Source organism: Triturus cristatus, chromosome 3_1 (genome assembly GCF_964204655.1).
Source record: "Triturus cristatus chromosome 3_1, aTriCri1.1, whole genome shotgun sequence".
NCBI lineage: Eukaryota > Metazoa > Chordata > Amphibia > Caudata > Salamandridae > Triturus > Triturus cristatus.
Window position 1 is genome coordinate 44,273,089 of NC_140583.1, and position 16,169 is coordinate 44,289,257.

At 48.9% G+C, this 16,169-nt stretch overlaps 1 protein-coding gene across 2 annotated transcripts in view; it reads left to right on the forward strand.

Moving 5' to 3' along the window:
- Nucleotides 1–16,169, forward strand: part of LOC146859662 (astacin-like metalloendopeptidase) — a 298,576-nt gene that overhangs the window by 263,594 nt on the left and 18,813 nt on the right. For both annotated transcript variants that reach the window (XM_085646722.1, XM_085646721.1), the window contains exons 9-12: nucleotides 12,048–12,163; nucleotides 12,319–12,544; nucleotides 13,379–13,497; nucleotides 13,631–13,856. In XM_085646722.1, the coding sequence (XP_085502848.1) occupies nucleotides 12,048–12,163; nucleotides 12,319–12,544; nucleotides 13,379–13,497; nucleotides 13,631–13,856 (687 nt within the window). The remainder of the gene's footprint in view (nucleotides 1–12,047; nucleotides 12,164–12,318; nucleotides 12,545–13,378; nucleotides 13,498–13,630; nucleotides 13,857–16,169) is intronic.

Consider the following 16,169-nt stretch of genomic DNA (forward strand, 5'->3'; position numbering starts at 1 on the left):
GACATTGTTCTCCATTCTGTCCATCAATAGTTGTTTTTGCATTTGTCACCCCGAGTGGGAAGGGTATGCCCAGACGTGGGTCCTGTGCTCTCCATGCCACTGAAATCAAGCTATCCTGGCTGAAGAGGGGTGAAACCCCGAAAACGGTCCTAGGATGCTTGTTTCCAGTCCAGGGAGGAGCTGGCTTGGCAGTTCGGGTTGGACTGTACACATGAGGCACAGGGTCAAGACTGATTTGCATATGGCTGGGTTCAAACTGGAACGGCATGGTGAGCAAAAAAACGATGGACTTAGGCCCAGATCTCTGTACTGGATTGAATGTATGACATTGTTCTCCATTCTGTCCATCAATTGTTGTTTTTGCATTTGTCACCCCGAGTGGGAAGGGTATGCCCAGACGTGGGTCCCGTGCTCTCCATGCCACTGGAATCAAGCTATCCTGGCTGAAGAGGGGTGAAACCCCGAAACCGGTCCTAGGATGCTTGTTTCCAGTCCAGGGTGGAGCTGGCTTGGCATTTCGGGCTGGACTGTACCCATGAGGCACAGGGTCAAGACTGATTTGCATATGGCTAGGTTCAAACTGGAACGGCATGGTGAGCAAAAAAATGATGGAATTAGGCCCAGATCTCTGTACTGGGGTGAATGTATGACATTGTTCTCCATTCTGTCCATCAATTGTTGTTTTTGCATTTGTCACCCCGAGTGGGAAGGGTATGCCCAGACGTGGGTCCCGTGCGCTCCATGCCACTGGAATCAAGCTATCCTGGCTGAAGAGGGGTGAAACCCCGAAACCGGTTCTAGGATGCTTGTTTCCAGTCCAGGGAGGAGCTGGCTTGGCAGTTCGGGCTGGACTGTACCCATGAGGCACAGGGTCAAGACTGATTTGCATATGGCTGGGTTCAAACTGGAATGGCATGGTGAGCAAAAAAACGATGGAATTTGGCCCAGATCTCTGTACTGGGGTGAATGTATGACATTGTTCTCCATTCTGTCCATCAATTGTTGTTTTTGCATTTGTCACCCCGAGGGGGAAGGGTATGCCCAGACGTGGGTCCTGTGCTCTCCATGCCACTGGAATCAAGCTATCCTGGCTGAAGAGGGGTGAAACCCCGAAACCGGTCCTAGGATGCTTGTTTCCAGTCCAGGGTGGAGCTGGCTTGGCATTTCGGGCTGGACTGTACCCATGAGGCACAGGGTCAAGACTGATTTGCATATGGCTAGGTTCAAACTGGAACGGCATGGTGAGCAAAAAAATGATGGAATTAGGCCCAGATCTCTGTACTGGGGTGAATGTATGACATTGTTCTCCATTCTGTCCATCAATTGTTGTTTTTGCATTTGTCACCCCGAGTGGGAAGGGTATGCCCACACGTGGGTCCCGTGCTCTCCATGCCACTGGAATCAAGCTATCCTGGCTGAAGAGGGGTGAAACCCCGAAACCGGTTCTAGGATGCTTGTTTCCAGTCCAGGGAGGAGCTGGCTTGGCAGTTCGGGCTGGACTGTACCCATGAGGCACAGGGTCAAGACTGATTTGCATATGGCTGGGTTCAAACTGGAACGGCATGGTGAGCAAAAAAACGATGGAATTATGCCCAGATCTCTGTACTGGGGTGAATGTATGACATTGTTCTCCATTCTGTCCATCAATTGTTGTTTTTGCATTTGTCACCCCGAGTGGGAAGGGTATGCCCAGACGTGGGTCCCGTGCTCTCCATGCCACTGGAATCAAGCTATCCTGGCTGAAGAGGGGTGAAACCCCAAAACCGGTTCTAGGATGCTTGTTTCCAGTCCAGGGAGGAGCTGGCTTGGCAGTTCGGGCTGGACCGTACCCATGAGGCACAGGGTCAAGACTGATTTGCATATGCCTGGGTTCAAACTGGAATGGCATGGTGAGCAAAAAAACGATGGAATTAGGCCCAGATCTCTGTACTGGGGTGAATGTATGACATTGTTCTCCATTCTGTCCATCAATTGTTGTTTTTGCATTTGTCACCCCGAGGGGGAAGGGTATGCCCAGACGTGGGTCCTGTGCGCTCCATGCCACTGGAATCAAGCTATCCTGGCTGAAGAGGGGTGAAACCCCGAAACCGGTCCTAGGATGCTTGTTTCCAGTCCAGGGAGGAGCTGGCTTGGCAGTTCGGGCTGGACTGTACCCATGAGGCATAGGGTCAAGACTGATTTGCATATGGCTGGGTTCAAACTGGAACGGCATGGTGAGCAAAAAAACGATGGAATTAGGCCCAGATCTCTGTACTGGGGTGAATGTATGACATTGTTCTCCATTCTGTCCATCAATTGTTGTTTTTGCATTTGTCACCCCGAGTGGGAAGGGTATGCCCAGACGTGGGTCCCGTGCTCTCCATGCCACTGGAATCAAGCTATCCTGGCTGAAGAGGGGTGAAACCCCGAAACCGGTCCTAGGATGCTTGTTCCAGTCCAGGGAGGAGCTGGCTTGGCAGTTCGGGCTGGACTGTACCCATGAGGCACAGGGTCAAGACTGATTTGCATATGGGTGGGTTCAAACTGGAACGGCATGGTGAGCAAAAAAACGATAGAATTAGGCCCAGATCTCTGTACTGGGGTGAATGTATGACATTGTTCTCCATTCTGTCCATCAATTGTTGTTTTTGCATTTGTCACCCCGAGTGGGAAGGGTATGCCCAGACGTGGGTCCCATGCTCTCCATGCCACTGGAATCAAGCTATCCTGGCTGAAGAGGGGTGAAACCCCGAAACCGGTCCTAGGATGCTTGTTTCCAGTCCAGGGAGGAGCTGGCTTGGCAGTTCGGGCTGGACTGTACCCATGAGGCACAGGGTCAAGACTGATTTGCATATGGCTGGGTTCAAACTGGAACGGCATGGTGAGCAAAAACACGATGGAATTAGGCCCAGATCTCTGTACTGGGGTGAATGTATGACATTGTTCTCCATTTTGTCCATCAATTGTTGTTTTTGCATTTGTCACCCCGAGTGGGAAGGGTATGCCCAGACGTGGGTCCCGTGCTCTGCATGCCACTGGAATCAAGCTATCCTGGCTGAAGAGGGGTGAAACCCCGAAACCGGTCCTAGGATGCTTGTTTCCAGTCCAGGGAGGAGCTGGCTTGGCAGTTCGGGCTGGACTGTACCCATGAGGCACAGGGTCAAGACTGATTTGCATATGGCTGGGTTCAAACTGGAACGGCATGGTGAGCAAAAAAACGATGGAATTAGGCCCAGATCTCTGTTCTGGGGTGAATGTATGACATTGTTCTCCATTCTGTCCATCAATTGTTGTTTTGCATTTGTCACCCCGAGTGGGAAGGGTATGCCCAGACGTGGGTCCCGTGCTCTCCATGCCACTGGAATCAAGCTATCCTGGCTGAAGTGGGGTGAAACCCCGAAACCGGTCCTAGGATGCTTGTTTCCAGTCCAGGGAGGAGCTGGCTTGGCAGTTCGGGCTGGACTGTACCCATGAGGCACAGGGTCAAGACTGATTTGCATATGGCTGGGTTCAAACTGGAACGGCATGGTGAGCAAAAAAACGATGGAATTATGCCCAGATCTCTGTACTGGGGTGAATGTATGACATTGTTCTCCATTCTGTCCATCAATTGTTTTTGCATTTGTCACCCCGAGTGGGAAGGGTATGCCCAGACGTGGGTCCCGTGCGCTCCATGCCACTGGAATCAAGCTATCCTGGCTGAAGAGGGGTGAAACCCCGAAACCGGTTCTAGGATGCTTGTTTCCAGTCCAGGGAGGAGCTGGCTTGGCAGTTCGGGCTGGACTGTACCCATGAGGCACAGGGTCAAGACTGATTTGCATATGGCTGGGTTCAAACTGGAATGGCATGGTGAGCAAAAAAACGATGGAATTTGGCCCAGATCTCTGTACTGGGGTGAATGTATGACATTGTTCTCCATTCTGTCCATCAATTGTTGTTTTTGCATTTGTCACTCCGAGGGGGAAGGGTATGCCCAGACGTGGGTCCTGTGCTCTCCATGCCACTGGAATCAAGCTATCCTGGCTGAAGAGGGGTGAAACCCCGAAACCGGTCCTAGGATGCTTGTTTCCAGTCCAGGGAGGAGCTGGCTTGGCAGTTCGGGCTGGACTGTACCCATGAGGCATAGGGTCAAGACTGATTTGCATATGGCTGGGTTCAAACTGGAACAGCATGCTGAGCAAAAAAACGATGGAATTAGGCCCAGATCTCTGTACTGGGGTGATTGTATGACATTGTTCTCCATTCTGTCCATCAATAGTTGTTTTTGCATTTGTCACCCCGAGTGGGAAGGGTATGCCCAGACGTGGGTCCTGTGCTCTCCATGCCACTGAAATCAAGCTATCCTGGCTGAAGAGGGGTGAAACCCCGAAAACGGTCCTAGGATGCTTGTTTCCAGTCCAGGGAGGAGCTGGCTTGGCAGTTCGGGTTGGACTGTACACATGAGGCACAGGGTCAAGACTGATTTGCATATGGCTGGGTTCAAACTGGAACGGCATGGTGAGCAAAAAAACGATGGACTTAGGCCCAGATCTCTGTACTGGATTGAATGTATGACATTGTTCTCCATTCTGTCCATCAATTGTTGTTTTTGCATTTGTCACCCCGAGTGGGAAGGGTATGCCCAGACGTGGGTCCCGTGCTCTCCATGCCACTGGAATCAAGCTATCCTGGCTGAAGAGGGGTGAAACCCCGAAACCGGTCCTAGGATGCTTGTTTCCAGTCCAGGGTGGAGCTGGCTTGGCATTTCGGGCTGGACTGTACCCATGAGGCACAGGGTCAAGACTGATTTGCATATGGCTAGGTTCAAACTGGAACGGCATGGTGAGCAAAAAAATGATGGAATTAGGCCCAGATCTCTGTACTGGGGTGAATGTATGACATTGTTCTCCATTCTGTCCATCAATTGTTGTTTTTGCATTTGTCACCCCGAGTGGGAAGGGTATGCCCAGACGTGGGTCCCGTGCGCTCCATGCCACTGGAATCAAGCTATCCTGGCTGAAGAGGGGTGAAACCCCGAAACCGGTTCTAGGATGCTTGTTTCCAGTCCAGGGAGGAGCTGGCTTGGCAGTTCGGGCTGGACTGTACCCATGAGGCACAGGGTCAAGACTGATTTGCATATGGCTGGGTTCAAACTGGAATGGCATGGTGAGCAAAAAAACGATGGAATTTGGCCCAGATCTCTGTACTGGGGTGAATGTATGACATTGTTCTCCATTCTGTCCATCAATTGTTGTTTTTGCATTTGTCACCCCGAGGGGGAAGGGTATGCCCAGACGTGGGTCCTGTGCTCTCCATGCCACTGGAATCAAGCTATCCTGGCTGAAGAGGGGTGAAACCCCGAAACCGGTCCTAGGATGCTTGTTTCCAGTCCAGGGAGGAGCTGGCTTGGCAGTTCGGGCTGGACTGTACCCATGAGGCATAGGGTCAAGACTGATTTGCATATGGCTGGGTTCAAACTGGAACGGCATGCTGAGCAAAAAAACGATGGAATTAGGCCCAGATCTCTGTACTGGATTGAATGTATGACATTGTTCTCCATTCTGTCCATCAATTGTTGTTTTTGCATTTGTCACCCCGAGTGGGAAGGGTATGCCCAGACGTGGGTCCCGTGCTCTCCATGCCACTGGAATCAAGCTATCCTGGCTGAAGAGGGGTGAAACCCCGAAACCGGTCCTAGGATGCTTGTTTCCAGTCCAGGGTGGAGCTGGCTTGGCATTTCGGGCTGGACTGTACCCATGAGGCACAGGGTCAAGACTGATTTGCATATGGCTAGGTTCAAACTGTAACGGCATGGTTTGCAAAAAAATGATGGAATTAGGCCCAGATCTCTGTACTGGGGTGAATGTATGACATTGTTCTCCATTCTGTCCATCAATTGTTGTTTTTGCATTTGTCACCCCGAGTGGGAAGGGTATGCCCACACGTGGGTCCCGTGCTCTCCATGCCACTGGAATCAAGCTATCCTGGCTGAAGAGGGGTGAAACCCCGAAACCGGTTCTAGGATGCTTGTTTCCAGTCCAGGGAGGAGCTGGCTTGGCAGTTCGGGCTGGACTGTACCCATGAGGCACAGGGTCAAGACTGATTTGCATATGGCTGGGTTCAAACTGGAACGGCATGGTGAGCAAAAAAACGATGGAATTATGCCCAGATCTCTGTACTGGGGTGAATGTATGACATTGTTCTCCATTCTGTCCATCAATTGTTGTTTTTGCATTTGTCACCCCGAGTGGGAAGGGTATGCCCAGACGTGGGTCCCGTGCTCTCCATGCCACTGGAATCAAGCTATCCTGGCTGAAGAGGGGTGAAACCCCAAAACCGGTTCTAGGATGCTTGTTTCCAGTCCAGGGAGGAGCTGGCTTGGCAGTTCGGGCTGGACCGTACCCATGAGGCACAGGGTCAAGACTGATTTGCATATGCCTGGGTTCAAACTGGAATGGCATGGTGAGCAAAAAAACGATGGAATTAGGCCCAGATCTCTGTACTGGGGTGAATGTATGACATTGTTCTCCATTCTGTCCATCAATTGTTGTTTTTGCATTTGTCACCCCGAGGGGGAAGGGTATGCCCAGACGTGGGTCCTGTGCTCTCCATGCCACTGGAATCAAGCTATCCTGGCTGAAGAGGGGTGAAACCCCGAAACCGGTCCTAGGATGCTTGTTTCCAGTCCAGGGAGGAGCTGGCTTGGCAGTTCGGGCTGGACTGTACCCATGAGGCATAGGGTCAAGACTGATTTGCATATGGCTGGGTTCAAACTGGAACGGCATGCTGAGCAAAAAAACGATGGAATTAGGCCCAGATCTCTGTACTGGGGTGATTGTATGACATTGTTCTCCATTCTGTCCATCAATTGTTGTTTTTGCATTTGTCACCCCGAGTGGGAAGGGTATGCCCAGACGTGGGTCCTGTGCTCTCCATGCCACTGGAATCAAGCTATCCTGGCTGAAGAGGGGTGAAACCCCGAAAACGGTCCTAGGATGCTTGTTTCCAGTCCAGGGAGGAGCTGGCTTGGCAGTTCGGGTTGGACTGTACACATGAGGCACAGGGTCAAGACTGATTTGCATATGGCTGGGTTCAAACTGGAACGGCATGGTGAGCAAAAAAACGATGGAATTAGGCCCAGATCTCTGTACTGGGGTGAATGTATGACATTGTTCTCCATTCTGTCCATCAATTGTTGTTTTTGCATTTGTCACCCCGAGTGGGAAGGGTATGCCCAGACGTGGGTCCCGTGCTCTCCATGCCACTGGAATCAAGCTATCCTGGCTGAAGAGGGGTGAAACCCCGAAACCGGTCCTAGGATGCTTGTTCCAGTCCAGGGAGGAGCTGGCTTGGCAGTTCGGGCTGGACTGTACCCATGAGGCACAGGGTCAAGACTGATTTGCATATGGGTGGGTTCAAACTGGAACGGCATGGTGAGCAAAAAAACGATGGACTTAGGCCCAGATCTCTGTACTGGATTGAATGTATGACATTGTTCTCCATTCTGTCCATCAATTGTTGTTTTTGCATTTGTCACCCCGAGTGGGAAGGGTATGCCCAGACGTGGGTCCCGTGCTCTCCATGCCACTGGAATCAAGCTATCCTGGCTGAAGAGGGGTGAAACCCCGAAACCGGTCCTAGGATGCTTGTTTCCAGTCCAGGGAGGAGCTGGCTTGGCATTTCGGGCTGGACTGTACCCATGAGGCACAGGGTCAAGACTGATTTGCATATGGCTGGGTTCAAACTGGAACGGCATGGTGAGCAAAAAAACGATGGAATTAGGCCCAGATCTCTGTACTGGGGTGAATGTATGACATTGTTCTCCATTCTGTCCATCAATTGTTGTTTTTGCATTTGTCACACCGAGTGGGAAGGGTATGCCCAGACGTGGGTCCCGTGCTCTCCATGCCACTGGAATCAAGCTATCCTGGCTGAGGAGGGGTGAAACCCTGAAACCGGTCCTAGGATGCTTGTTTCCAGTCCAGGGAGGAGCTGGCTTGGCAGTTCGGGCTGGACTGTACCCATGAGGCACAGGGTCAAGACTGATTTGCATATGGCTGGGTTCAAACTGGAACGGCATGGTGAGCAAAAAAACGATGGAATTAGGCCCAGATCTCTGTACTGGGGTGAATGTATGACATTGTTCTCCATTCTGTCCATCAATTGTTGTTTTTGCATTTGTCACCCCGAGTGGGAAGGGTATGCCCAGACGTGGGTCCCGTGCTCTCCATGCCACTGGAATCAAGCTATCCTGGCTGAAGAGGGGTGAAACCCCGAAACCGGTCCTAGGATGCTTGTTTCCAGTCCAGGGAGGAGCTGGCTTGGCAGTTCGGGCTGGACTGTACCCATGAGGCACAGGGTCAAGACTGATTTGCATATGGCTGGGTTCAAACTGGAACGGCATGGTGAGCAAAAAAATGATGGAATTAGGCCCAGATCTCTGTACTGGGGTGAATGTATGACATTGTTCTCCATTCTGTCCATCAATTGTTGTTTTTGCATTTGTCACCCCGAGTGGGAAGGGAATGCCCAGACGTGGGTCCCGTGCTCTCCATGCCACTGGAATCAAGCTATCCTGGCTGAAGAGGGGTGAAACCCCGAAACCGGTTCTAGGATGCTTGTTTCCAGTCCAGGGAGGCGCTGGCTTGGCAGTTCGGGCTGGACAGTACCCATGAGGCACAGGGTCAAGACTGATTTGCAAATGGCTGGGTTCAAACTGGAACGGCATGGTGAGCAAAAAAACGATGGAATTAGGCACAGATCTCTGTTCTGGGGTGAATGTATGACATTGTTCTCCATTCTGTCCATCAATTGTTGTTTTTGCATTTGTCACCCCGAGTGGGAAGGGTATGCCCAGACGTGGGTCCCGTGCTCTCCATGCCACTGGAATCAAGCTATCCTGGCTGAAGTGGGGTGAAACCCCGAAACCGGTCCTAGGATGCTTGTTTCCAGTCCAGGGAGGAGCTGGCTTGGCAGTTCGGGCTGGACTGTACCCATGAGGCACAGGGTCAAGACTGATTTGCATATGGCTGGGTTCAAACTGGAATGGCATGGTGAGCAAAAAAACGACGGAATTAGGCCCAGATCTCTGTACTGGGGTGAATGTATGACATTGTTCTCCATTCTGTCCATCAATTGTTGTTTTTGCATTTGTCACCCCGAGGGGGAAGGGTATGCCCAGACGTGGGTCTTGTGCTCTCCATGCCACTGGAATCAAGCTATCCTGGCTGAAGAGGGGTGAAACCCCGAAACCGGTCCTAGGATGCTTGTTTCCAGTCCAGGGAGGATCTGGCTTGGCAGTTCGGGCTGGACTGTACCCATGAGGCATAGGGTCAATACTGATTTGCATATGGCTGGGTTCAAACTGGAACGGCATGCTGAGCAAAAAAACGATGGAATTAGGCCCAGATCTCTGTACTGGGGTGATTGTATGACATTGTTCTCCATTCTGTCCATCAATTGTTGTTTTTGCATTTGTCACCCCGAGTGGGAAGGGTATGCCCAGACGTGGGTCCTGTGCTCTCCATGCCACTGAAATCAAGCTATCCTGGCTGAAGAGGGGTGAAACCCCGAAAACGGTCCTAGGATGCTTGTTTCCAGTCCAGGGAGGAGCTGGCTTGGCAGTTCGGGTTGGACTGTACACATGAGGCACAGGGTCAAGACTGATTTGCATATGGCTGGGTTCAAACTGGAACGGCATGGTGAGCAAAAAAACGATGGAATTAGGCCCAGATCTCTGTACTGGGGTGAATGTATGACATTGTTCTCCATTCTGTCCATCAATTGTTGTTTTTGCATTTGTCACCCCGAGTGGGAAGGGTATGCCCAGACGTGGGTCCCGTGCTCTCCATGCCACTGGAATCAAGCTATCCTGGCTGAAGAGGGGTGAAACCCCGAAACCGGTCCTAGGATGCTTGTTTCCAGTCCAGGGAGGAGCTGGCTTGGCATTTCGGGCTGGACTGTACCCATGAGGCACAGGGTCAAGACTGATTTGCATATGGCTGGGTTCAAACTGGAACGGCATGGCGAGCAAAAAAATGATGGAATTAGGCCCAGATCTCTGTACTGGGGTGAATGTATGACATTGTTCTCCATTCTGTCCATCAATTGTTGTTTTTGCATTTGTCACCCCGAGTGGTAAGGGTATGCCCAGACGTGGGTCCCGTGCTCTCCATGCCACTGGAATCAAGCTATCCTGGCTGAAGAGGGGTGAAACCCCGAAACCGGTTCTAGGATGCTTGTTTCCAGTCCAGGGAGGAGCTGGCTTGGCAGTTCGGGCTGGACTGTACCCATGAGGCACAGGGTCAAGACTGATTTGCATATGGCTGGGTTCAAACTGGAACGGCATGTGAGCAAAAAAACGATGGAATTAGGCCCAGATCTCTGTACTGGGGTGAATGTATGACATTGTTCTCCATTCTGTCCATCAATTGTTGTTTTTGCATTTGTCACCCCGAGTGGGAAGGGTATGCCCAGACGTGGGTCCCGTGCTCTCCATGCCACTGGAATCAAGCTATCCTAGCTGAAGAGGGGTGAAACCCCGAAACCGGTCCTAGGATGCTTGTTTCCAGTCCAGGGAGGAGCTGGCTTTGCAGTTCGGGCTGGACTGTACCCATGAGGCACAGGGTCAAGACTGATTTGCATATGGCTGGGTTCAAACTGGAACGGCATGGTGAGCAAAAAAACAATGGAATTAGGCCCAGATCTCTGTACTGGGGTGAATGTATGACATTGTTATCCATTCTGTCCATCAATTGTTGTTTTTGTATATGACCCCAGCATCCAGTCCTTGCAACTGAGCCCAGTATCTTCTCCATGTGATCTTGTTATCCCCTTCTCACTTATGGTACCAGCATCCTCTACTTCATGTGATTTCTCTTTATCATTGTATTCTCTTTGCCTACCCTCTCTTTTGTGGTATGCAAACATGAACATCATGCTGTTCTCCAAATGTGCCATGTGAGAATCCTTTACTCCATAGGATCCCATGATCTAATTTCAGTATCCTGCACTCTACTTGACCCTACCATTCTCTCATCCTCATGAACTAGGCATCCTCTCTTCTTGTGTCATCCTTGCAGTCTCTCTTACCAGCAGTGTCAGTACCCTCTCTTCTAGTTATCTCTGCACCTTCTCCACTCTCCTTTCCACGTTACTTCAGCATCCTTTTCCCCATCTGTTTCCAGCAATCGCTTCTCCTTGAGCACCACGTGAGATGTGCATCATTTCCTCCATGTGATTTCACCATCCTGTCCTCCAAGTGATTCCAGCAGATTGTATGTTAAGTGGACTCAGTCTATTCTCCTCCATGTTCTCTCAGCATCATGTTCTCCATTTGATCCCAACATCTTTCCCACCATGTGGATCCCCTATACAAGTGATCCCAACACCCTGTCCTCCATGTGATCCCAGCATCCTTTCCACCATGCTACTTGAGCTCCCATTCTACATGTGATCCCAACCTCCTCTCCTCCATGTGATTCTATCTTCCTGGTCTTCATGTGATCTTAACATCCTCGTTGACATGTGATCTAAGCATCCTGTCTGTTATTTCTGTTCTCTGCCTTATCCCAGTATCATCTCCTGCTTGTGATCTCGGGATTCTTCTCACCAGGTGATCCCAACATCCCCATCTGCAAATTACCCCAGCATGCAAGCCTCAAAGTGTTTCCAAGAATTTTCTCTGTTCATGTGATCTCAACATTTTCTCCTTTCATTTTATCGCAGTATTATCTTTTATCATAAGATTTGATTGCTTCGCCCTCTTGTGATCTCAGCATTCTCTCCTACTGTTTGATCGCAGCACAGTCCACTCTGTGTGAATTCAAGACTCTCTCGTGTAACTAATGTAAGTGTCGCGGCCCCAAACTTAGGACTTTTTAAAGATTTTCCTCTGTGTTGCTACTAAGGGTGGGTACTGCTGCTGCCTTGTTATTGATTATAGCGTTATCATGGTCTCTATCTGAAATACCTTCATTGGGAAAATGTAAATGTTCATTGTCCAATGTGTTCTACTGCTTCTTCCAGTATTTATGAGGCCTGAGCAGACCTGTTCTTTAAAGGTCCCTTTTCTTCATTCGCCCTTTCAGATATGTGCAGCACTATCTCCAGGGTGGGCGTTGGATTTCTGAACTCTACCCATTACCCTTCACAGTACCCAAGCAATACAGACTGTTCTTATTTGATTCGAGCTGATGCCGCAAAGGTAAGTCTGCAGAAAGTTCTTTGTTGGTTAAGAGTGTTCACCCATTAAGTTATCAGACAGTGGAGGTTGCACCTTTGATATGAAAGCCTCCCCTGATATGGAAGACTCAAGGACGGTGCCCTGGTGTCAAGACACTTCTCTCCCTTCTCTTCCAGATTTTGCTCACATTTAACGCTTTTGATATTGAATCCTCTCCCAACTGTGAGTCTGATTATGTCATGGTTTATGATGGGATGACCAAAGACTCCCCTGTCCTACTGAATAGAGCCTGTGGGAGAGGAAGTGTGCCCCCAGTGGTGTCTTCGACAAATGTCATGCTGCTGCGGTTTGTTACCAATGGAGCCATCTCTGCCAGCGGGTTTAACGCCTACTACCAGAACAGTAGGAGACTTTCTGTTTTTATCTCTTAGTCACTAGGTGATTGGCTGCTTGAATGGAACACTAGCTTATGTCACCTTCATAGAATAATATTTGAATCACTTCAAAACACATTGTGATAGCATTGGCTCTAGCTATAGCTTCATAAACTGTTTTCATTAAATGAACATATACATGTGATATAAAATTAGCATCTAAATCTACCAAAAATGGGCCTCTGGATCATAAAAGCAGACGAGAAACTACTGTCAGTAAGGACAGAGGTCAAAAGCACTAAGGAGGAGAAGGGAAGTGATCACCGAGGCAAAGTGCCCATTCAGAAATAAGGTATCATTATGAAACATGATGGAATTTACATGTATGGAATGTATATGTGTATGTTACTGGTCATGGGTCTGATACCAGAGTATCTCTTGCAGAATATCGTCTGTCATAAATACAGCTTCTTAATGGAATTACTAAAATATTTCCACATTGGAGCTCATAATAGAAAATCTGCTCAATTGGATGAAATGCTTGTAAACAATATTCAAGACACAATAAAAATGTCATTCAGTAGTTTAGTCAAAGATATTCTGACATGCTGCCCTTCTTGTGAGTCGCCAATGCCTGCCACTGCTGCCACCAAAGAGCACTGTGCCGCCTGTAATCCTGATCAAATATAGGTTTGGAGGGTATGAATGGATGAATGAATATTTGCACTTCTTACAAGCACTAGTGAATCATCGCTGCATGTTGCTAGAGTGTTTGGAACAAACCGGCGTTCCTGGAACAAAGCTGGTGATTGCACGTAGAGGTGTCTGGATGTTTGACGGTGTGTCTCTCTTTGCTTTCTAGTTGTTTGTGCCCACGCATACAGCACTTCACCAGGGACCGTCACATCAGAAAACTATCCTCGGAACTACCCAGCCAGTTTGGACTGTGGATACTACATCTCGGCCCCATCAGGGCACAAGGTCAGTAGTACAACCTACTCTTTACTATTGAACTGGAAGAGCCTATTATACCACGTCAAGTGGTAGAAGATTGTGAGGACACAACATTACTCCTGCATAAGACCCCTCTTTTCTTCTGTGTCTCATTTTGTAGATTTCATTGACATTCACTGACTTTGACTTGGAGCCCAGCATGGCCACCTGCCGCGCAGACTACCTCGTCATCTTCAATGGCCTCACAAACAAGGACCCACTGATTGGCCGATATTGTGGATCTGGTCCAGTCCCATCAGTGGTGTCCAGTGGGAACTCATTGCTGCTCCTGTTCCGCAGTGACAGTTCAGAGCAGCAGAAAGGCTTCCAGGCTACATACACCTTTGGTAAGTGGTGGAGCGCTCAAAGCTAAAGGGGCTAAGATGTGTTCAGTTCTGGTATGTTGCATTGTATTGTGTGGTACTGTATTATATGTTTCATATAAGAATGTTTTCTGGAAGATTTAGAACTGCAACAAAAACAGGCCAAGCTAACCACCAATTACTACCAAAACTACTCAGGTACCAACCATGAATTTGATTTACTAGTTGGGTGACTCTACCGTACATTTTTCACACTTTGGTAACCTACAAAGTAAAGGACCACATGATTGTTGTTTGAAGAATATTGTGACAAGGATTGCTGGGGCAAAATCCCACAGCTAAACTCATCTCTACAATAGAAGTTATAAGCAAAAGAAACTCACGCTAAAGTCACTATTGCATGTACCAGTGGCGTTCAAAATCAAATCCAGAGAACTCCACATCTCACAAAAAACATTTTAGCACAAAGGACAATGATACTTACAAACGATGGACCATAACTGGTCCTCCTTTTAGTCATCACACAAAAAAACCTTAAATTAGAGCTCTCATGACAAAAGCACAGGCCAGGGTCTTCAAGCAGCATGGCTTAAGATAATGGGACATGTTCAACCGTCCATGAGAACCATGAACCATGATCACAGATCCATAATATCCCTCTTGGCCTCTATTGCACACCTCTGGCTACTGTCCTTTACTTCTCGGTGAAGGTTTGAAGCACCATGATGTGATTCTGCAAAAGTGTGAGAGCCTTGCATAACCCCGGGAGGAAATAAATGTTGCCCTTGTTTGCATTTCTTTTCTCACTGCACTCAAGTCATCCTCACTGTCATGTTCCAATCCATCCATTGTTGTGATCTTTATCACGTCTCCTCTGCAAGTTAAATACCACTTTATAGTCTCAAAGATAGCCATCTTGCAGATGGAATGTTTACCTACAACTGAGATGCTCTTATCTGAACTTGGCCACAGATACCTGGAGCCACAAATTCCTATAAAGACTCTTGAAGGGTTGAGTTCAGTAGGGAGAGAAAAAACTCAAGTAAAAGCACCTCCCACAGGGAATGTTGTCTAGACACAACATTGTAGCAACTAAATTTTTATTCCCAAACCAATCAAATTAAATACCAACAGACGCGCAGAACAGGCTTCCAGAAGTTTCAGCCTGCATCAATACTGTTTTCTCCTTTGTACCAGCCAGCTGGGGTGGGACTTGGTCCCCCAGACGCCATCATCCTTCTTGAGGCGGAGAAAGGGAGGGGCCTCTCTCGACTTAATTGGTCACAGCCTCCCACAACGTGGGACACGCTCAGGCCGCGCCTGGGCAAAGCCCGGGCTGAGGGAGGGCTAGTCCTGTGCTCGTCCGCCGACAGGAGGAGGTGGGTCAGGGGCAGAGGGCGGGCTAGACCTGTGCCTGTCCAGCGACAGGGGGAGGAAAGGCAGGGCTACCCCTCTTTGAATGTGAAAATACAGGTCTGCGGCATAGTTTTTCATAAACTAGACCCCCCAATTAGGGCCTGTAAAGAGAGGCAATGTGCTTATGTAACTGAAACCAGTGGTGTCTCTGCCAAGCCGCATAAGGTCTGGATTGGAATCAGTCAGTGGACTCCGGAAACAGCAATACCAGGGCAGCGATACCGGGACATCTGGAACTGAGGTACTCTTATTGGGCCCTCAAAATCGTTTGTGAACCCTCATGGTTTGGATCTACCTGTGGGAATTTGGTATCATGAATGGACGTAAATGGTCGTAATTCAAGGGAAGAGAAGCTAATAGCCACCTAGGAAGATAATAAGAACTGTGAATTTCATCCTTCCTTGACCATGGTTAAGAGGAAGCACCAAGCAACTGAGAGTAAAACTCGTTCTCCGGATAAGTCCCAATGATCACTTTTAAAGTATATCACAGGAGCCATGGGGGCAATTTAAAGTTTAAAGGCAAATATCAACCATAGAAGAATCCTTTTTACCAAATGGGGTCTGCGAGACGGCCCCAATAACAATGGCCTGGGTACCTATAAATGGTTCTGAAAGCTTACTAAAATCTAGTGTAAATAAGGGCCAGAGAACGGATAATCGCCAGGAAAAGGACAGTGGGACAAACGGGACAAATGGTTGCATCCTGAAAGTATTTCACCATCGAAACCTTTAGGGGACAATTCACAGAAGTAATCTGAGACAAAATCCTAAACTTACTACTTTTGGTATTCACAGAAGGCATATAGTAGTAGTAAAGTTAGGATTTTATCTTAAGTCTGTCTTAAGTCTGTCTTAAGTGAAACTTAAGTCAAAATCCTAACTTTACTACTACTAAACGCCTTCTGTGAATACCAAAAGT